The sequence below is a fragment of the Choloepus didactylus genome, chromosome 1 (assembly GCF_015220235.1).
Source record: "Choloepus didactylus isolate mChoDid1 chromosome 1, mChoDid1.pri, whole genome shotgun sequence".
In the NCBI taxonomy this organism is placed as follows: domain Eukaryota; kingdom Metazoa; phylum Chordata; class Mammalia; order Pilosa; family Megalonychidae; genus Choloepus; species Choloepus didactylus.
Genome location: NC_051307.1, coordinates 155,626,175 through 155,649,239, shown reverse-complemented (window position 1 = coordinate 155,649,239; position 23,065 = coordinate 155,626,175). Strand labels below are relative to the sequence as shown.

Sequence of the window (23,065 nt, the reverse complement as noted above, 5' to 3'; positions counted from 1 at the left end):
GAGGATCTGTGGGGATGAAGGGACTTGGGTAGAAAGCAGCAGCCAAGCTTAGCATGGGGAGTTCCTGTTTCTTAAGACCATGACGGTTCATTTCATCTGCAGCACTGGCTACTGCCCCTGCTGCCTACGGGGGGCTTAAAGCTGGGGTCTGAGGAGAAGCTACAGGCTTGAAAGGGGTGGTGCCCAACACAAGCAAGTACAGAGACTTGTTGGGTAACTAAGGTACTTACACCAGCCTCAGAGAACCCCACGGAATAGAAGGGTTCCCGTCACAACAAGGGGAAGGCAGGAGCTGGCTGGGATTGGACTGCAGCATCTCAGGGGCCTGAGCTGGGCATCGGGGCAGAACAGAACTTGCCCAAAGGCCAAGTGTGGGTCCAAGGGCCCTGGAGAAACAGCAGACCAGCAGAACAGGAAACAACGCCTTCAATTCATAGGGGCTGGGACCAGCAAGGGAATCCACAGGGGATGCAACCAGAACAAAGTCCAACCAGAGCAGCAGGGCCAGGGCAACTCCCTGAGCCAGAACCCGGCATAGGCACCTTCCAGAAAGCACCTCTGTCATTCATGCCTTAAATATTTATTGACAACCTAGAGATTTAAATACTAGCAAAATAGACACAGTCTCTGCTCTTGTGGAACTTACAGGAATGGGGCAGGAGGGTGGTGAGGTGGCCAGTAAATAATCACAGAAATAAATAAAGAGTTGGATACCAGCCCCATGCCATAAAAGATGGTTGCATGAGGCTACGAAAAGATGGGAGAGTTAAGTGGCCCAGCCAGGCTCAGAGTCAGCATTCAGTTGTATTTGTTACAATGATTATTAACTGAAGTATTAGCTGAAAATAATCAGCATGCATAAGGCACAGCGCACAGCCAGGTAGGGATAAAGCTCAAGGTCCCAAGGGAGCTCCTGACGTGTCTCACCTACTTTGAGCCCTGGAGTTTATGGTGGTCACTTGGTGAGAGATGTCACCACAGGCCCAGTATCCTTCTCTCATCTATGATGCCTGAATGAGGCTTTCCCTCCAGCTCAAGGAAGAGTGGTCACAGGATGAGCTGGGATGACTGAGCCCACCCCACAGAATGAGAAACAGATACCGTTTTACGTATACTAAATCAGCACAAATACTTAGGGCAACCATCTTCAACACTACTGATCAGACTACCCAGACTTCCTCGTTAAGGAACTGGTGAGAAGTTTTGGTCAGCTTGACTCAGCTCTAGTCTCTGCCACAATAAGGGTTGGAATCCTGACCTCCCTGCCCCATCTACATTCTGCCAAGCCCCATCTCTATGTGCACACTAGTCTCAGTCCATGCCAGCAGTGCCGGGGGTATACCCCTCCTAGGTGCAAAATCCCTATTTTTGATTTCTACCTAAGCACATGCTCTAACTTTCCTAAAGGAAACTGCTTTGTGAGTGATGTGTTCAGAAGTTTCATCTCTCCAAAATGCTTAGTAGGACCCTAGTGATCGATGTGACCTTGATCCTGTAGTCAGCTTCTCCTAGGTTATGCTGCATAACCAGCAACCCCCAAAATCTCAGCCCTTGACAACAAGGGTGCATTTTATCTCTTGCTGTTGCTTGTGACCTGCGTGTTGGTTGCAGGCTGTTGCTCTGTGTCAGTGCTCCACATCACAGGCAGACTGCACATCTGCTCCTTGTGTCTTCTCATTCTAGGATCCAGGCTAAAGCCGTAGCATAAACAGTTCTTCTGGCAGAGACATAAGCTTAAGAGAGTGAGTAGCAACCTGCATTGCATCTTAAAGTCTTTGCTCAGAACCAGCCATTGTCATTTTTTTGTGCATCAAGTCACATGGCCCAATCCAAAGTTACTGAGAATAATAATCCAATCTCTGTTGACCACCCTCTGGCTCACAAGTGTTCTCTTTTCTGTGCCTGCCCCAGAACACCTCCAAAGTTCCCTCAGATTGTGGCAACAAGCTCTAAGTCCCAGGTCCCATGATATACATTTGGTCTAGGTGAGGCGTCCTTTGGTCTGGAGACATATAAACTGAAAAGCAGAGGATCTGCCATGCACATCCACAGCGCGCAATGCAGGATCAAGAGCAGGGCAACATGTAAGCACTCCCGTGGACAAACGTTGCAAGGTTCCTGGCCCTCGGAGGAAGGAATGTTCTGGATCAGACCCTGGCTCTGTTCTCTGGATGTAGCTCCTCTGTCCACTGTTCTCCACAGCTGCTAATCTAAAGAGAGCATTGGAGAATAGACAGTTGAGCAACTTCCTCAGCCTGCTTCCTGCCTAAAGAAGGGTGGGTGGGGTCCCAAGGGTGAATTTACACATTGAACAATTGCAGCCTCTTCAAGTCTCCCCTCAGAACTGTCCGCTGCCACTGCTGCACACATTCCATTGGTCGAAGCAGGTCACATGACGTGGCCTGACCTCAGTGGGGCAGGGTGTGTACTCCCCCTACCCCGAGGAGGGCAGTCAGGGGCACTGAGCCAATGCCCCGTGCTCGAAATGGCCCTTCCTCCTCAGGAGCACTGGGCACTTGCATCTGGGTCTCTCTTCTAGGACCGCAGCTCATGTTCTGCTCTTCTGCATGTAAAGAAGGAAAGAAAAAAGAAACTTGTCCTGAACTCCTTTGGTTGTGAAGTCCTACCCTGCTGGATCCATTTTCAAGCAGCAAACAGATCTCTCTTTGGCCATCCTGGACAGCAGGGCAGGCACCCTCCCAGTGCTCTCCCCCGGCTGCTGAGGCTCATGAGCATGTCTTGGGAGAAGGGGTGGGAGTTTATTGTTCAAGTTGTCGAGGCCAGTGGTTTCCAAGTCTGTCTCTTCATTCGGATCATGTGATGGGCTGATTCAAACAGCAGATCCCAGGGCCTCCCTCTTCAACCCTTCAACTGAAATCCCCTGGGGGAGACTCAGGAATCAGTGTCTTTAAAAGTTTCTCAGGTGACTTTCCTGAGACCAGTCCCAACCCCGACCCCCCACCTGTCTATACACAAGAATCTGGTAAGCATGGTTGTGAGCCCTACCTAGAGGGTGTGGAGATTGCAGAAGATCTGTGACTAGGGGAGGGTAGAGGTCGGTCTGGGCTGGAGCAATTCTGGGGAACTTCCTGGAGGAGGAAGTGGAAGTGTTGTGGGTTGAGCAATGGTTAGCTGGGTAAATTTGAGGGACAAAGAGAGGTAAGGTAGGAGATTGGCTCAGTAATTGATCAGGTGAGAAGTGATGGTGGCCATAAGACTACGGTGAGGAGGCATTGACCTTGGGAGATCTAAAGTTCAGGAGCAAGAAGCCCTAAGAGCCCCTTGGGATACATAAGATAAAAAGTTGCAAGGCTCTGGAGTTGCAATGCCCTAGATTTGTAACCTTTGGAAGTAGGTTTTAGTAATGATAGATTATTGTCTAGAACAGTGCTTCTCAAACTGTCTGTGGTGAAAGACCAGGGTTGTTTTGTTTGTTTGTTTTCCCAATCAGTGATGGGCCAGTACTTTGTATTAAAAAAAAAAAAAAAAGGAAGGAAGGAAAGAATGAGAAATTTTAGAAAAATGAAATGAGTAGTAAAGGCATACAAAATACAAGCCTAAATTTTTATTATTGGATTCAACAGATGTAAGATTACACTGTAAAATTTATATGAACGCTTCTAGATGTTTCCTCTTGATTTCTATGCTTAACCTGATGGTAGACCTATAACAGTTCAGAGACTGGCCCCTCACTGGGGACCTGAGTGGCACTGTTCTGAAACATGTTCTTGCCCTTATCCTCTACAGTACCTGAAATGTTTTTTGAAAAATGCTTGTTGGATTATCTCAGCAAACCATCTGTACATTAAGGCTCTTCCACAAGGCCACCAGTTCTCCTGATTTGCAGTGACAGTGTGGGAGAGAGGGCATGACAAAAACCACAAGCTTCTGCGAGGAGCTGCCGGCAGAGCTTCCTGGGTCCTCCCAGAGTAAAGCCTAAAAGTGTCTGCTGATGTGCATGACCCTGTGGTCTGCCGGGTTAGAAGGGAGGGTTTTTACAGGCTGAGGAGTCTGTAATCACAGTATTGATTTGGGACAAAATTAAATTCCTCCACGCCCACCCAGTCATCAGAGCACTAGAGAGAATTTTATGAGCAAGACAAAGTTTGAGGACAGATTTCTGTTGTTTCACTCAACATTTATTGAAAGATCTAGGGGGACTAGAAGCATTGAATGTACATGAGGGTTTCCAAGTTTGGAGCCACATGTAAGTAGAGTTTCATCACACACACTCACCTACAGAGGATCAAACTTGGCTTAGGTGTTTGTGCCTAACAGTACAGTGATTGTCTCATAATAGAACCCAGTAATGTTAACTGAGTGAGAGATTGGATTATGAAAATCAGACAACACACACATGCACACACACAAACACCAGTCATGACTTGAGCTCTTCCCTTCTTAATGCCTGACAGTCTGTCATTTGGTATCTACTGAGGGTCCGATGACTGACAACTTACACCATCCCCTGTGGATAGCAGCAGATACTCTCTGGCTTATAGGTGATGGCCTTTCTCACCTTGGCAGTGGAATAGGATTTTGTGTTTGTTCATGTGTACATGTGTGTGTCTATGTTTTCTGATTTTCATGCATTCAATCACTCACAGGTATGAAATATCCTTTCATAGATACTTACTGAGCGCCTGTTATGTGCCAGGCACTCTACTGAATGAGGCCATAAACAAATAAGTAAATAATTCTAGGGGAGGGATGGATGGGCAGGGTTTGGGGTGGAGGTAGGGGGCTCTTTATCAGAGTTTTGTGTGGGCTGAGACCTGCAGGAAGGACGGACAAGCTGCGGGAAGGGTGTGGACCGGGCCTGCAGGCAGAGGGAACAGAGAGAGCAATGGCCTCGAGGCTCAGCCAGTGGATGTGGGCCAGCGGATGGGCTCCTCCGGCCTTTTATTTCGTAGTTAATTAAGAGATCTCTTTTTAGTAGGAATTAAAAGGTAATGAAGTTCTCTTGTGAAAATAGACTATCATAAATGGATGGGGGTCAGTAATAAAAGAACAAGAAGGATTCCTTATATTTGTAATTGAGTTCAGAGAGTTTCTGTTTTGTTTCTTTTTAAATTGTGCCTGAGTGTAATTGTTTTTAATTGGAGAAGAGAAAGCCACATAAATCCAGTCCTCTAAAACAAATGTGCCTATTATGTGTCAGGTCCAGGGTTAAGTGGTCTGCATTTATGAAAGCCTCATAAGCAACTCTGAAATTGGAAAGAACATCCCCGATGCTGGCATGAGTAAACTCAGAAAGAGACAAAAGGAACGACTTGACAAGTTACACTTGCCCAAGTGGCAGAGCTGTGATCCAAACCTGGGTCTGACTTCAAAGCCCTAGTTCCTGAAAGTTAAGTTCAGCTGCTTCTCTGTGGGGTCGTTGATTAATATCCCCATTCTATAGATGAAGAAATTGAGGATGATAAAGGTTAAGGAACATGCCCAAGGTTACTAACTTGGCAACGCAGGGTCAGCTATATAATTTCTGGGTCCCAGTGCAAAATGATTATGTGGGGTCCCTTTTTGAAAAAAAATTATTGGGAATTTTAAGACAGTGCCAGCAGGGCACTAAACAAAGCGCAGGGGGCTTCTGAGCCTGAAGCTGGTCTCAGGTCCAGGGTTAGATGCTCAGCTTCTCTTACCCTAGCTCCCCTCTTCCTCCTTCCAGCTGGATGTCCCATTTCACAGCTGTAGGCCCACCATAGCAATTGATAAAACAGTTAAAAGTGAATTTAGAAAGGCAAGAAATCTCTCTTGGGATTTGACTTTGTAGTCAGGTCAACCTGGCACAAGTCCTGGCTATACCACTCACTCTCTGTGTGAGCTTTTCTTTCACAAACTAGCAAAAGTAGGAGAACTTTCAAGAACTGAGGCTGTGTGACTCACACCAGGGCCTCCTGTTAAAGCCACTTTCTCCAATTTTTGATATTCATCTCTAAAGAAAGGGAGGGAACAGGGAGAGAGAGATGAGGAAGGGAAGGAAAATAGGCCTCCTCTTTGATGCCACTTCTTGTTATTGGGAAGCGGAGTCCTTTTCATTAATATTGGACCAATTGCTGAGGACAAGGAGAACCAACCATGCTATGTGCTGCTGTTGGGGTCGATGGCTCTGCAGAAGTGCAGCTGGGAGCAGATGGGATCTTTACCAGAGAAGCTGTAAGCAGACCCTGGATTCTACTTAGGGTTTGAGAAGGGCAGCAGTGAAGGTTAAGTGTCTGAGGCTCCCATCTGGCAAATATTTCCTGACCTCTCAGCTAGGTGTGGAGGGTTCAAAAATAAACATCACTATCTCTGCTTATAATGAATTCATAGGAACCTGTGGAGGCAGATGCACAAGTGGATAATTTGAATATGACACAGAACTCACTCACACTTTCTACCACTATCTGTGCCAGGCACTGTGCAGAGTGATGGGGATTCAGAGTAACCATGAAGCTTGGAGTCTAATGCTATAGTCAGGATGTCATGGAGGGCATCTATCTAAACTGGATAAATCCTGAAAGGCTGCATGGAAGAAATGACAAGAGTGAAGGTGATAGGAACAGTGTTCCATGCAGGAGAAAGAGCATGATCAAATACACAGTGGCATGAAAATTTTTTGCTTGGATACCAGAACGCTAGTCCTATGTGGATGGCTTCTTGCAGCATTGTGACTTTCAAATATATCCGACAAGAGGGCATATATTCAGTGCCCCCATTCTATTTAATCCCAATGATTTGTCCTTAAGATTGAACTTGGGGCTTCTGAAACATTGTCTGTAGCAGCTCTATGATCTGATTCTCCAGGAAGTGGTGGACCAGACACAGCTCCTGGAAGAAGAATGTATATTTGGGTATATTCTCTACTACACATAATCACTCTTGTCCAAATATCCTTCCATTGCAAATTCCCTGGTGATGAACCTCACAATGTGATGTGCAACATCTGCTTATGGGGTGCTATCAGAAACTGCTTAAAGAGCAGCTGGCTAACATAGGGCTTTGGAGCTAAGCCCAGATTATACAGTTATTTGGAACAAGGCAGGTTTGCAGTGCAAGGAGAGTTGGGGGGTTGCCCCCTGTGGACTGCATGTCTCCCTTTCTGACCTGGGAACGTTTATGCAGCCCTACTGTGTGCCATGCGCACATTGTCACACTTGATCCTCACCCTAGCACTCCGATGTCCATGCTATGGTCCCTATTTCACTGATGAGGTGCCTCAGCTGGGAGACCATTATTAATTTACCCAAGAATTCCCTGACTCTATAGAGCTAAGCCAAGATCATGGCTGTGTCTGCTCCAAACATGCTTCTCAGAGCCCTCCCACAGGGCTTTCATGCTCAGCATCTGGGCCTTGGTTCAGACAGGAACTCTCCTGATCTAAAGGAGCCCCTTCTCTATCACCAGCTTTCTCCTTCATAGTACTTACTCCCACTGACAGGACAGCCTGTGCTGATGTATCACTGCTCCTCTCCATGAAGCAGGAAGCTTTCCTGGTTTGTTCACAGCTGTATCCTCAGTGCCCAAAGCAGAGCCTGGCACAGAGAAGTCCTAATACATAGTTGCTCAGTGAATGAAACTGGCTGGCTGGTCCCTAAGCCTGGCCCTCTCCACTATACTAGTATCACTTGTGGTGACAGCCAGTGAATCCTGGGAGTTGGGAGGAGACTCCCCAGTGGGCCACTGACTGAGCCAGGATGCAAGACTTTCTGGGTTTCTCATGGTGAGTGCAGGCAGTTCTGTAGATTTTCAGCTGCCTTCTAACAACAGTGTTCTGCATGACAAACTTTTGGATTCATAAACTAATAGTACCCGTAAAGCATGTTTATCAATGACAAATTCACTCTCTTCTCCTTAAGTCTGGCTTTGGAGGTTTGCACAGCTGCTCTCAGGCGCAGGTCCTCAGGGAGCACAGGACCCTCCCTAGTGTGGATAACCTCATGTCCTTATCAGCCACTGTGAGTGCTGCCTTGAATTGGCTTTGATTTTCAATGGCTGCTATCACTGAATCATCAATTTATGTGTATACTCACTGGTAGTGTTTATTTTCGTTGATTGCTTCTGTTCTTGCATGGTGCCATTTTGATTGTGACTTTGTTCCTTTCCAAGGCTTTATTATCTCTAAATTATTTTTCCACTAAAAAGCAGTGACAGGTCCATCAGCCCTCCTTAAGCAGGTCACAGTCCTGTGTTTGAGAAAGACTCCTTGCACCCCACGTCATTGTTGCATGTAAACCTTGAGATATTGTGCTGTCTTTTGGTTATGACAAGACCTACGCATTCCTGAAATCACTGTCCTAAACAAAATCACACAATAAAAACCACAGGGCTTATGGGGAAAACAGGGTTAGGGTTATAGCTCTCAAAAACATTGGCAATAACATGTGAAAATGAGAGAAAGGGGGAAAAATTTTACACATGCTAATGGCTAAGAAATGCATAAATAGTATAATAAATATGGTACTTTATCTTGAAAAGGACCTTAAGTTTGCTTGTGCAAGTGGAGTTTTGGAAGAGTTGCTGCTCATGAGTGGTAGAAGGAGGGTTCTCTGAAATCAGATGGAAAGTTTTAGCACCAGATGTGAGTGAGTGTGGTCCAGAACATACATAGTGGCTCGTAGATGTTTGAGGTGTATGTGCATGTGAGCCTTTTGTATATTTCTACATGGCTCACTTCAGCTGGGTGCAATTTTCTCCATTCACCTAGTTGAAATCTCACATAAGCAAAAGCAAAATTCCTTTTATCCCCAAATTATTCTCTAATTTATCAATTGCTTTGGAAAAATTCACATTTTCCAAACAAGAATTATAGCAGAACTGACTGTACTTTATTTAAAAAAAAAAAATCTCTTCCCTTGTTTACTCAGATTGGAGCAAAAGGATTGAGTATCAGCCTGGTTCAGGCAGTATGCCCCTGTTCCCCAGCATCCACCTGGAGACCTGCGAGGGGCCCGTGTCCTCCATCCAGATCACCACAGAGCTGCAGACCAACTACATCGGGAAGGGCTGTGACCGGGAGACCTACTCGGAGAAATCCCTGCAGAAATTATGTGGTAGGCTTTTCCCTGTTGTGATATTTTTAAAAACCAATTGTTTTTAAAAGATACATACAAATAAAGCATATCTTTTAATATTGTGAAAGAATCAGCCCTTGCCCACCTGCATTGGTATATGGGACTCCTGGATGGTTATTAAGTTTAATTATGGTTAAGGGGTCAGAAGGCACAGCTTTTGGAATCAGGCATGTCTGATTCACACTCCACCATTCACCGCTTGTGTGGCCTTGGGCAAGTGGCTGCCAAAGCCTCCATTCCTTCATGGGTAAAACAGGAATTAGATGACAGAATATGTTTAAGGACACCTAGCACAGGACCTGGAGAAACACAGTGTCCTTCCCCCTTGTTGATTTATGGAGAGGGGCCTGACCAGGAGCTAAATGAAGGATGGTGTTGGTCACTTGGGGAGAGGTTGGTCTCATCCACATTGGACCAGCTACATAATTTGTGGGGCTGAGTGTAAAACGAAAATGCAGGACATCTTGTTCAAAACTTATTAAGAATTTCAAGATGGTGACAGCAGAGCATAAACCAAGTGGAGGGTCCACATTTAAGCACAGGACCCTATGTGACTGCTCAGGTCACATATCCATGAGGCCAGCCCTGCCTCCCCAGAAATGAGAAGAAGAGCTTAGGGTGGGGGTAGAGGTGGGGCAGAGCATAGGGTACTCAATGTGTAGGGGAAAGGGCTACCTGTCAGTGGGCTGTGAGATGGTGTCACAATAAAGGAGGCATGCCAGGAAGTAGGAAATAAAGGATGAATGGGTGTTACAGAAGATGGGTGTGAAGGAAACTGAGCCTGATGAGCACCAATTATGTGCACCTAGCCCAACTCTTTACATGCATTACTTTATTTATTCCTCCCATACTCACTGTGAGGTAGGTGTTATTCTTCCAGTCTTAGAGATGGAAAATCTGAGGCTCATTCTCAGAGAGGGAAAAATGACTTGTTCAAGGTCACACAGAAAGTGGCAGAGTCAGATACTGACTCTAACTCGGTTTCTACAAAAATGGAGCTGGAATGTAAGTCTTCTAAGTGAGACTGCTCAGTAAAGTGAGAACAGTCTCATGTGTTCAGTAAACCAGACTGCTGCTGTGTTGGTGGTTCTCCTGCCTCCCACCTCCATGTAGATTTCATTTCTTTCTTGTTTTCTGCAAGAAGATTCAGGAACTCACATTTAACGCTCCAGCTTTCTCTGTGGTCATGCTATGGGGAGCCTAGGAAAGGGCTTACTCTTACACCTGGGCCAATTATATTCAGGGATAATGGCATCTGCCCAAAAGGAAGGGGAGGCTCCCGGTGACATCGTCTTGCCTGCCATCTCTGTTCCCACCCCCACCATCCCTCCCCTACTCTCTTTGGGGCAGTTTTCTTCTCTCATCAATGCCTCACATGCACAAACCTTCACCCACACCACTCTCCAAAAGAAGCAAGTGAAAATTTCAGAACTGAATGTGAAATAAACTCGCTTGGGTATCACCATGTTCCATTTATCTCTCACCAGACTGGCAGGAAAGGCCTATGGAGGTGCAGGCCCCTCCATAATGATGCAGTAGATTGGGGAAAACACCATGGCTTCAATATTCCAAACAGCTCTTGCAAAAATGGATATAAGGGGCTCACAATATTCAGAAAAGTGCCTCCAGTCCTCTCCTTCACTTTGCGTGCAGAAAAGTCATTGAAGATGACATCTTAGTTTGAATGAATATCCTATTTTGCTCCCTGTATACCTGAATTATTAAGTCAACTCAACCCCACTCCACCATGGGTTACCGTCATTTCCAAAGCTCCTCTAGGTTAGAAGGAGATGATGGAATGAGCCTATTAAAGATCATGTGGGCCCAAGGGCACGCACTTGTGATTTGATTTTGAAAGTTGCTGGAGAGAGATGAGGAGGTGTGGATGGCAAGAAGGATTTTCTGGGGGAAGAAACTGGAGCAAAATAACATCTGGTGTGTTATCACAGCTCATTCCATCTGGGCTGCCAGCTTTGCCTTGCAGGGAGGCAGGTTAATTCTGTTGGAAAGGCAGTTTCCCCTTAAGACGTGATCTTATCTGGGGCTAGGAGCAAGTCTTTCAATGAGAGGTGTCTGCATTTCTCTGTGATGACCTTCACAGCGGGTAGTGCCACCCACTACACTCATGGGACTGCTGGTGGGTAGGGCCACTCCTGCCTCCACTTTAGGTGTCACACTGCCCATAGGGAGTGTGTTGAAAAGGGCAGAAACAAATGAGAGAGATCCAGACAAGAATCTGGCACTAGAGATCTGCTTCCTCATGTGGGCGCTCATTGGAGCCCCCTGCTCCCTCCAAATTTCGAGTGGAGTGCAGACTGGGTCACTTCTAAAACAGAGTCTGGGTTGGACTTCCTGACTCCTATGGGATACCACTGGTTCTGGAGGCAAGCTCCTATTTGTTTTCAATGGAAGGTAGAAAAGTTGCTTACTGGGCTCCAAACTGGGGCATTGCCATGGCACTTTAAGCCTCAGCATTTATTCATTTTTCATTCTACACATCTTTATAGACTTTGGATGGAAGCATGGAGACCAATTAGGATGCTATTGCAATAGAATAGGCAAAAGATAATGAGTTCTGAACCAGGGGAGTGGCGGTAGGGATGAATTTAAGGCAGCTTTAATAGGCAAAATCAGCAAGGTTCAATGATTGATTAGCTGTCAGGAGTGAGAAAGAAAGAATCTAAGAAGATTCTAATGTGAGCATCTAACCAGATGAGGAATCCAAGAGCAAGAGCTGATTTAGGGTACAATTATAGTCACCTGCGTAACAGCCAGGTGCAGAAACCAAATCCTTGCCTGATTCTGGACACTCTCAAGAGCTGCCTCCACCCTGCTGATCCATCCTTGTATCTCATTTCTTCCTGATATTCTGCCTCCCCTTGGTCCCTGTGCCTGGCTTATTCTCCCCCTGAGTCTTTGTTCATCTTTTCCTCCCACTAGGATGCTCTTTCCCCCTTCAACTTTACAAACACTTCCCTTCTGTCAGTATTCACCTGCCCACTTATGAACACCAGGGAGTGAATCCTGGGGTGCTTCCTTAGTGATTTTTAGTTCTGGAGTCTCTTGTGACACTGCAGGTGTGAACTGACCCAGGCAGGTCTCCCTGCAGGGTCATGGCTTTTGTCTGGTCACTGCCCACCTGCTTCCTTCTCCCACGAGGCAGCTCCTATCAGGAGCAGCGATAGAATCCTGTTTACGGGGAAGTTAGAAGATAGCTGGCATAAAGCCTGCTGTCAGGAAGTACCTGAGCAGATGCAGCAGCATTTGAAATTTCCCCTTTGGGCCTGGCAAAGCACTGGATGTCAGGCATATTGCTTCCTGAGATTTATACACAGAGACACTTCCATTCTGCCTCAAAAAGATGGATGGTCATGAACTTGTGCTCTCTTGGGCATGGGGGGCCAGGCATAATTGAAGATGGTCTCCCACTGACCTTGCTTTAAATAAAGCCAGGCTTCTTGGAGAATGTAAGCAAACTTCTTATCACTTCCTCTGAATCTCTGAATTCAGAGAAAGGGCTCCAGCATCTCAGTACCAGACTTCGCAGAGGTGAAATGTCACAGAACTGCCTTGAGTACAAAATGCATGACAAAGCCCTCAGTGAGACCTCTTGGCCAAATTAAATTTGACATTGACAACAGCCCAAGAAGAGGCCCTGTTCAATGACCCGACGTCACTACATATTACAGTAAGTAGAAAAGTAGTTTGTGATGCACATGCCCTTGTAGCAAAGGGGCCAAGGGCTAATCCTCCTAGGATTTGGCAGGGCTCCTGGGAGCTGGATGGCACCTCCTGCATACAATGCCCAGGTCGGCTGTTTTGTATGTAGAATCAGGAATTCCAGAGACAAATTCTGTTGAGGAAAGGCCACAGAGCAAGAGCATGCTATTAGATTCAAGTGATCGGACTGTCAGAGCAATCAGATCACCAGATATCAAGTTGTTCTCAGGAGTTATATGCTAGTGAGTACAGGAAGCTTTACTCCTGTACAGAGGATTCACTCACTCATTCATTCATTCATTCATATATTAATGCAACAAATATTTGTTGAGAGTGCAAATACTGTGCTAACTCTTGAGGTTATGCATAAATTAATAAGACAGTTTAACAATTCAGTTTCCCAAGGAAGACAAACATTAAAAAAAAGTCATAGTGCAATTTTTCAGGAGCAATGAAAGTCTGTTTTTTTTTTTTTTAATTACACCTTGCAACTGAACAGAGCTTGGTTCAGAGTAGGCGTTCCTACTCTTAGAATAGCCCAACTCTAAGAAGCCATCACTGGTTTTTCCAAGATATCTCTAAGGAGCTGGAGCTTCTAGGGGTGCCAGCATCAGTCCCCTAGTCATAACCAGTACACCCATTCTCAGTGAGCTGAAGTAGGCCTCTTATTTTAAGGAAAATAGTTGAATATTTATTGGGAATTGGAGTAAACCATCAATCATACATCAGCAAAGGGCTACACACGCTAAGTCATAGATGAGGGCAATGGGATCTCTCTGAAAATGCTTATTCCTTTAAGGACACTTAAGCAGCTGCCATACAATGTGCCCTGTGTACTGGGGAGAGGTTTCTACGTGTAGTGGCCTGGCCCAAACTGGTTAGTAGCTGGTGTTAGTGGCCCTGTCCCAAGAGAGCCTAGCTGGCCACCCCTCACCCACGGCCTAGCGTGCTTCACCTGGAGATCCAAGTTTCTGATTCTAAGGCCTTGGAGAAACCCTTCTTATCTAGGACTCCAGAATCAACAAAGTGTGAGCTCCTCAAAGGAACGCAGAAAGTCTTCCATCTCTATGCTTAAGGTATGGAGCTGGAGAAATGGGAATTGTAGTTGCCAATGCCAGTCACTTAGTTGATCAGCTATAATGTTAGGGCAGGTTATGCTGCAGTGACAAATGACCCCCAAATCTCATTGGCTTAAAATAAGGAGGGTTTATTTATCATTCATACCACTTGTTCATCTTGGAGTGGCTGTGGCTGTGCTCCTGGTTGGCTTCCCAGCAGGATCCTGGCTAACAGAACAGCCTTTATCCAGAACATCCTTGGTCTTGTAGCAGACAGAAAAATGGTCCATGCACTGGCTCTTAAAGCTTCTCCCCTGATGTGACCAAATCTGATATCAGTGGGGCAGGAGAGTAGGTTGTGAATAGAATACATTCTACCACCACACGGTCCTAGTAGCCAGTAAGGTGTCTTTCGAAAGAGCCTTCTGGGCTTTCCCTGAGATTCTCTTCCCCTAAACTTCTCCACCCTTGAAAACAAAAGACTTTCTACTGGTGCTTGAAGATAGGGTCCATCTCTGTCTGCTTCACTGCTGCATTCTATTCATAGTATCTGGCATACAGGTAAATATTTACTGAAATAATATAGAGTATGTTTTGCCGGTGAGAGAATACTCCACACAAGAGGGCATGTGCTTGGTTATAATGGTTCCTCTTTGCTGAGACGCTCTCTCTTATCCTCATCCCTCCCTGTGCTTTGTGGTGCCAGGGAGGCAGCTTCTGAGCACTCTGTGTCAATCACCATCACCATAGGTCCAACTGGAAGTGCCAAGGGCACCCTGCACTCTCCAAGGTCATCCAGAATAAAAACCAAACGCTTCAGAGAGGCTTTTCTCACCCTGGTAGGGCCCAGGGGCCTCAAGTCACACCTCACCTCTGGTCCCCAGCTCCAAGCCTGCAAGGTGTAGCTGCTGTGTAGCAGCCAGCACATCTCCCACAGCAGCCTGGCTGGCCCCAGGGACCTTTGCACAGGATTCCAAAGGAGCATCTTGAATACATCGTGATGTACAGATGATCTGGCACCATCTTTGCAAGTGATGCATCCTGTTTACCCACTGCCTTCCCATGGGGATCCCTTAGGGAGAGGAGAGAGAGAGATCACTGTGGGAGAAAGCAAATCTCTCTGTTTTGTTATGTGCAGCGAGAATTAAAATACAATCTGTTAAGTTTATGAAAGTCTTTGCCATCTGGCTAAATGCAGCTTGATGTTCTCCAGTAGGCAACATCTGTGAGTTAAGAAGAGCGGCTGACTGCACCCCCTCACCAGGTAGGACACGGGAACTCTAAAGTCAATGGCCTTGCCAGGGTACTGTGACATCTTCAACAAGCCACTAGTGTAGGGAGGTGGGGGTTCCTTAGTACTGGACCATACTTAGCCGCGCAGCTGGTTGGCCCACTGGACGCTCTACTGTATAGTAGTAAAAAGAACACTTGGCTGGGTGTCTGGAGGGCTGGATTCTAGACTCAGATCATCCTCTAGCTAGTTGTTGACCTTGACCAAGTCATTTCCCCTCTCTGGGTCTCAGTTTCCATGTTTGTCAAATGAGCAGGAATTTATAAGCTCTCCTCCAGGTCCGTTCCAGTAGTGGAGTAGGGAGCACGCGCTTTGGAGCTAGAAAGTCCTGATGGTGGGTGCACTCACTAGCTGGTTGTGGACTTGGGCTCGCTGAACCTCGGTTTTCTTATCTATAAACTGGAATAATTATAGTGTTCACCTCATAGGAGAGTAACTAAGAAAAAGCATGTGAAGTACTTAACATAGGTCTGGCACCCTTAATGCCTGATAAAAGTTTACTAGAAGTATGTAATAATAAAGTTCTGTAACTATAAAAAGAATGGTTCTGTAGAAATAGAATATGTATATATATATAATCGCCCTTACCAGGCCTGGACTTTAGCCAAATGGAACCAATTTTGCATCCACCAGACTTCTCTTTATGTCTTCCTCCCACTACCCCTCAGAACTGCCACACACTCTGGGTGCCCCGGTGCTGGGCTGTATTCACACTGGTCACATCCCGGTGTCAGACCTAACTTAATTATGGGCGGAAAGAGCTGTGTCCAAGTTGTATTATTCTAGGGGTCTTAGGAAAATGAACTTGATCCTAAATCCCACATATCTCTCACTCCCAAACTCCCATAAGTCTCTGCCCGCTAACACCATGATAGATTTCTTTCTTCCTTTATAATTCAAATACCTATGGAGGGTACGATCCTAAAGACTTTGCTAGTTAGTAAAACATTAGTATGAATTTATTTATCAAATACATAAAATGGATGCCAAACCAGGATCTAAGGGCATGGGACCAGAGCAGGTAAGTGCTGATGGGAGGTGTGGGGCATGGACAAGAGGCTGGGTGGGCAGGCTGCGAGGGACACTGGATGGATGGCCTGGACCATGTCATGGGGAGGAGGGAGAAAGGCAATTTTAAATACTAATTGAGTGTCTACTATGTGTCAGAAGCAATGCCAGACAAAACCCCTAGGAAATACCCATGTAAATAATGCAGTCAACTCTGCCCAGGCTTCCCTTGATAAACATAGGCATGAGCATGAATCGGGAGACTCTGAATCTCCCACCCCCTCAGACACAGCAGTTCCTGGAGGCCTCTCCCAGGGTGAGCCACTCACAGTGCTAAGCAAGCATATGGACTGTAAGGACACATAATTTTCACATAACAAAATCTTGAATTGCGAGCCAGTGGGTGCTCAACGCTAGACGCAGTGAACTGATCCAAGGCTGGAGGGAAAACTGCCTGGGTTGAACCTTTTCAAAGAAGTCCATCCATTTCCAATATGGCACCTTCCTGAGGGATTTTCAAAGGTCATTTGACTGATTTTTGTTGTGGCCAACTTTGTTGTGTGCTACCTTGCCACATGCACTGTTTTTTTGTCTGTAAGCTACCAATGCCTCCCCAAGCAGACTATAAGCAACTCTGAGGCAGCGATGGCATTTGGTCCTTTTGTTTCCCAAGTTACCCAGCTTGAGATGGCCACAGCCCTCTCTTAATAAGTACACTGAGTGCTTCATCATGACCCAGGAGCAGAAAACACCCACCCCAGGAGGAATAACCCTTTGCTCTTTCTGTCTCCTGCCCCCTGCAGGAGCCTCCTCTGGCATCATCGACCTCTTGCCACCTCCCAGTGCTGCCACCAACTGGACTGCGGGACTGCTGGTGGACAGCAGTGAAATGATCTTCAAGTTTGACGGCAAGCAGGGTGCCAAGATCCCAGATGGGATTGTGCCCAAGAACCTGACGGACCAGTTCACCATCACCATGTGGATGAAACATGGCCCCAGCCCCGGGGTGAGAGCTGAGAAAGAAACCATTCTCTGCAACTCAGATAAAACAGGTGAGTCTGTCGCCCAGTCCTCCCAGTGGCTGCCCGTTGTGTCCCATTATGAGCAAGGACACAGCCACAGAGGATGGAGGAGAAAGCAGAGCATAAGAGGGCCCCTGGGAATATGTCCTGGTCTCCTATCTTCTGGTCACTAATTTCCTAGGCAGGAGCAAGAGTCAGGGGAAATTAGAGTGAAAAGCTGGGATTAGTGTTTTTCAAACTGGGTTCCTTGGAACCCAAGCAGCCCCTGCTGTAGGTGAAGTGAGGGAGAAGGGAACTTTAACCGTACTACAGGCAAAGCAGCTCCACCTTTACCTATGATACATATTGGGATTTTTGTTTGAGTAAAGGAGTCCTGCTAATTTACAGAAATATTTTGAAAATCACTGCCATGTATTATAATGATACCTGTGTATTTTCAGAATACTGAGTCTGTGTGAGGCAGTTCACAGCTTGGTAGAGAAATGTGCAGCACCACTTATTAGCTGTGTGACCGCGGGCAAGTTACTAAACCTCTGTGCCTCAGTTTCTCTGTCCATAAAATGGGTTTCACAGTATTATCTACTTCATCAGATTTTTTAAGAGGATTAAATTGCTTAATGTATATAAAGTGCTTGGAACACTGTCTGGCACTTAAGAAGTGCAATCTGTGGGAGCTATTACTATTATAGACAACTTTTCACATATCTACAAGCAATGTCATAAAAGTAAAAGTATTCCAAACTTTAAGGATAAATAAACATCCCTTAGAGATTAAGTAACTTGTCACATGTTACATAGCCAGTAAATATCAGAACTGGAAAGTAAGTTTTTATCCATCTAACTCCAAATCCTATGTTCTTTTCACTACCCCCCACATGTACCCACATACGCAAATACTTGGATATCTTATGCAAACTTTACAATTTTATGTTTATTTATAATTCTACAATTTCACATTTAAAATACTACTTTCATTAAAATACCCAAAAGCAATGACAACCTCAGCTGATATAACAGTAGGAAGCAGTGATTGACTGCTAAGGCTCTGCAGTCGGACGAAGTTCATATCCCAGCTTGGCTGCTTCTTAGGGTGTGACCTTTGATGAGTTGTTGAATCTCTCTGAACCTCATTTTCCCCACATATAAAATATATGAAAGTATGTAAATCACTTAGCATCTGATACATAATCAGTGCTTCATTACTGTTACTTGATGCTGTTATTATAGTTATCATTATCCTTCTGGTTTTATTTTACTCTATGCTACTCCTACGACCTCCATATTTTCTATCTCAATTGATCTTGACAATAAGTGTTAGTGTTTTCTCTAGACTGAGAGTGTGCCTGGCTTTCCCTCAGTCCCATGGCAAGTCTGTGTTGGAGCCAGTGCCAAGGATGGGATTTTTCTGGGACCTTCATGCAGGAAGAACCCCACAGAACTCTGAGGATTGGGACCAGGTTGAGGGCTCACCAGAATTTGATCAAATGGCCTCACCTAACCATGGGGGAGGCTGAGAAGTGAGTTCATCTGTGAGTATAGGAGCAAAGAAAATGGGGTTAGGTGAACACACAGCAATGTTTCTACCATAAAGATATTACCTGGGGACTTGTGCCAGCTCCAGGCTCACCTTAGTAGCCCCTACTTCTCCATTCCTGGTGTGAGAGATGCTCTTTCAGCCAACCTCTCTGGCATGCAGCCTTTTTTGTTATCTCTGAGTATTAACTGAGAACGATGAATGATAATAGCCACAGATAGCCAATTCTCTAAAAGGCTTGCCAAAAGATGGCCAGTCTAGTCTGACCATCACCAGGTAAGACAAGCAGAGAGAGTTATCAGCTGGTAGAAAGTGCTCTGATGATCCTTCTGTGCCTAGTGGGAAAGCGAAGACGTGCTCCTCACTCCCAAGACAAGTGGAGGGATCCCAACAACTACTCAGAGAGACTAAGGTTGTCTACTATAGAGAGGAGGTAGGAATCTTACCCCCAGCTGCATGTTGGCTGAGCTGCAAAAATCCTTGGTCTGCTCCAGGCTGATGTCAGGGTGGAACCCAAGAGAGTTCTGGGAAAGTTTGACTTGCATCCTCAGGAGTTTAGGGTGCATGCAAGCTGGGGTCTGACTCTTGCCAAAGGGTCTGAAGGCAAGAGGATAACTGGGAATGTCTCAGTGACAGACTGAGGAGAAAGGGACAGCATAAGGTGCAGGTTCCCCACCACAACTTGGGCAGGACGCACTTGTGTTTGTTACTGTTCTTGTGGGCCAAATGGGCATCCAGAAATTGGCAAGGTTAGAATCAAAAGGGCTGCATGCCAGGAAGAGGGGCTCCCAGCAGAAGGAGCAGATGTGTGAGTGGGGAAGGAGTTCCTGAGAGGGCAGGAGCTGAGGAGAACCACGAAAGGCTGACTGAAAGAGAGTCACTCATGCAAGGAATGGAGAAGTAGGACCAACAGAGGTGAGCCTGGAGCTGACACAAGTGCCCCCACACCATCCAGGAATGGACTGTGGCACTTGCCAGATCAATTCCTGTGTAAAGATTTAGAGCAGGTTCACCCTTATTGGGGCAAGCAGTGGGGGAATTGGAGAGAGAGCTGAAAAATAAATTTTACCAGGACCCAAACCCACTTTGGTGGCCATGCATGCATTGCGGGATCTCTGCAGGGCCTTTCCAGAAAAACAATTAATGTACCTATGAAGGAGCCCAGTGTAGATACCTGCAAAGACAGAGGACATTTGACATCCATGAGAAAATGACAGACACTACCAGCTTTATAAAGAGACTTGCTTGCTCCTTTCCCTGTTATCCCTCTTCCCTCTGCCCTGACCACGATTAGAGCCAAGAGGAGGCTGGGGGTGAGGAGATAGAACAAGCAGTGTAGAAGAACAGACCTAGCCCATCTTTCTCTACTGTTGGCCACCAAGCCATGGGTCAAGACTGAACAAAGGAGGGTAGCATAGCTTTTAATTGGATAAGAATTTTGATTCACATTGAACCACTTGAGACTGTTCTAATATCTGAAAGCAAAAGAAACCGGAAGACTTTAGGATTTGCAAGAGATGCGGACAATAAAAAGGTAAGAAAGCTTCCACAAAGAGCACCTAAAGACAAAGAAGAAGTAAAACTGTTTCCTGAGCATATCCTATCACCAGCCCATTTAATAAACCAGTTATCCTGTTTTATTTAATAAAACAGTGACCCAGTTGTCCAGAATAAAGGAGCTAGGTGGAGGATGGAACCTCCTGGGCTAGAAGATGCTTTAGCAGAGTAAGTCTGTTCTTTTATCTTCCTGCTCCACCTCCTCATCCCCCAACCTTCTCCTTGCTCCAAACAAAACTAAAGGTCAAAACTCCTCTACATTTTCCAGCACTTATCACCTGGAACTATAGGAAGTCAGTTATAAATATACAGTTGTGAGGGAGACAAGAAATCATAAAATCCTCGTAACCAGGCTTGGGTGTTTGTCAATCCAGAGGCCTAGTGGTCACCAGGCTGCTGGCCTCAGCCAATCCTGCCACACCTGGTGCCTGACCGTTCTCCCACCCACCATTCTTCAGTTAAGTTCTGAAGAATGGCCATGCCTTTGTGAAAACAGCATCCAACACTATTTTGTTACGTTGTTGTGGTTACAAGGCAGCGTAATAGTCCTGGTAATAACTAATGGTTGTGGAGCATCTGGTCTGGTCAGATGCTTTACAAACATTTCCTCATTGTGTCAATTAAGATGATTTCAGTTACAAGAAACAGGAAATGCAGATCAAACTGATATCAAGTAGCCAAAATAAACAAAATAATAAAGGGAATGTGGGGTACCTGTAATGGAAAACAGCCAGAGCTGTGATGGCTTCAAGCAAGTGTGGTCCAGGCCCTGGCTCCATTTCTCTGGGATTCTCTCAGATCTACCCCTACAAGGGTATCAGTTTAATGGTAGAAAATATGACTGTAGCAGCCCCAGACCTCCCAGTTATGCCCTACAACTTCCAGAAGGAAAGAGAGTGTCTCTTCTGTTCACTTTCTGCTAAAAGAGGTGGATTCTTCCCCAGAAATGCTCACAAGGGCTCCCATACCAGGGACCTGAATTGGATCACTTGCCAGTTCCTGACAAGCCTTGTAACCAGGAGAATGCCCTGCTGTGCCAGGCTTGGGCCTGCATGCTGAAAAGGTCACTGCAGCAGGGGGTGTGCATGAGCCTGTCTGGCCTGGACTGGTGAGGGCCCATCCCTAGAAATGGGGTCAGTGCTGATTCATCTTACCCAAACCGCATGCAAAAATGGTAGATAGATGTACAAGAGTCGGCTGCAATGTCCTGGTCTTGTGATACATTAGGATAATCCAGCAAACCTATCATGGTACAGTGAAGGAAACTGAGGCTCTGAGAGGCTAAATACCTCTCCCAAGGTCACCAGAGACTCAGCTCAACCCAAAGTCTATCTGCATCTAGGGCCCGTGTTCTTTCCACCTCACCTTGTCACTTGCCCATTCAGTCAATATCTGTGGAGTGTGTGCCTGGTGGAGATTTCTGTGTGTGCTGCAATGGAGGAAAATGTGAGTTCTCTGAGTATCTGTGGCTACAGGGCATCATGCACAGGGCCCATGACATGAGATTTCCTAAATAGGAAAGGAAGTTTTCATATCAGGAGAGGAAGGGTTCCCATCAATTTCCTGGTTATTCATTGCCTTGGAAATTCACTGAACTATGTCTAATGCTGGAAAATCAATCCATCCCCTCTGTCCAGCAGCTAAAAGTGAGGCAGCTCCTCTCAGCCCATACTGGGTAGAGAAAGGAGGTGTGTTCTTTGGTCACAGTTGTCCAGCCTGATGACCTATAATAAAAGCCTAGAGTTCAAGGAGAAACCAACTATGTTAAGGGAACTCAGAGCAACTGTGACTGGCAGAGAGCCTCCTATGCCCTCCCAGAAGCAGTTGCACTGAAAAATTTTTTAACCTGGTTTTGAGGCATGTAAGTGAATATGACTTAGGTCAGTATATAAGGCTCAAATGGCTTTTTTGCAAAAGTTTTGCTGTGGGCTTTCTTGATTCTGTCTCTTCCATTTCAGGGAGCTCCTCCATATATGTTCTAGAACCTTCATATAAACTAATTGTAAAAGAGAAAACTGGAATGCCCATTCCTCTGCCCTTAAGGTGTACTAAGTAATGTAGCAGGAAGATGCCTCTAGCAGGTATGGACACAGGGATTCTCTCACTCCCCAAGTCCTCTTTCTGCCTTTCAGAAATGAACCGGCATCACTACGCCCTGTACGTGCACAACTGCCGCCTTGTCTTCCTCTTGCGGAAGGACTTTGACCAGGCAGACACCTTCCGACCTGCAGAGTTCCACTGGAAGCTAGACCAGGTATGGCCCTCGCCTCACACCTTGACCCTTCTCACTCTTTGCAAGTGTGATTTGCTTGCTCCAGTGATGATGACAGGGGGTCGGTACTTGCTGATTTGGGAAAAATCAGCTCAGGAGACAGCAGTGTCTTTAAGTCAGGATAGGAGCTGCCTCCTTCAAGAGTGGTTGCAGTGGGGACAGCCACACTTCCCAGTCGGGGACCCACTGGGCAGTGGTCCTGCCAGTGTATATCTTGCCCATTTTCTCTTAACGGAGTTCATGGAAAACTGGTTCTCTTGATCCCCAGCTTCAGTTTATGATCTCTGTTAGCATATCTTTAAATCCCAAATACTCCATGTCTCCCCTTCAATGCTCTATTAACTTTTTTGGGCATTGTTGCAGTGAAGCCTTGCTTTGGTGACACAGGCTTGAGCACCGGGGCCTGAGGACTTTGGAGTAAACTGTGACACAGTTGGCTGTGTGCAATGCGTGTTCTTTTCTGAAGTAGAAAAATCTGTGACTCACTCTAGAGGCTCATGGTTTTCAATCACAAGGGCCGCTGTGTCTGGTTGGAGTGAGAAGCTATGAA

General features: G+C 46.0%; 1 protein-coding gene across 1 annotated transcript in view; it reads left to right on the top strand.

The window, feature by feature from the left end:
- Nucleotides 1-23,065, top strand: part of CLSTN2 (calsyntenin 2) — a 379,221-nt gene that overhangs the window by 278,947 nt on the left and 77,209 nt on the right. The window contains exons 6-8 of the mRNA XM_037825098.1: nt 8,847-9,032; nt 16,934-17,182; nt 22,376-22,497. Coding sequence (XP_037681026.1) covers nt 8,847-9,032; nt 16,934-17,182; nt 22,376-22,497 — 557 coding nt within the window. The remainder of the gene's footprint in view (nt 1-8,846; nt 9,033-16,933; nt 17,183-22,375; nt 22,498-23,065) is intronic.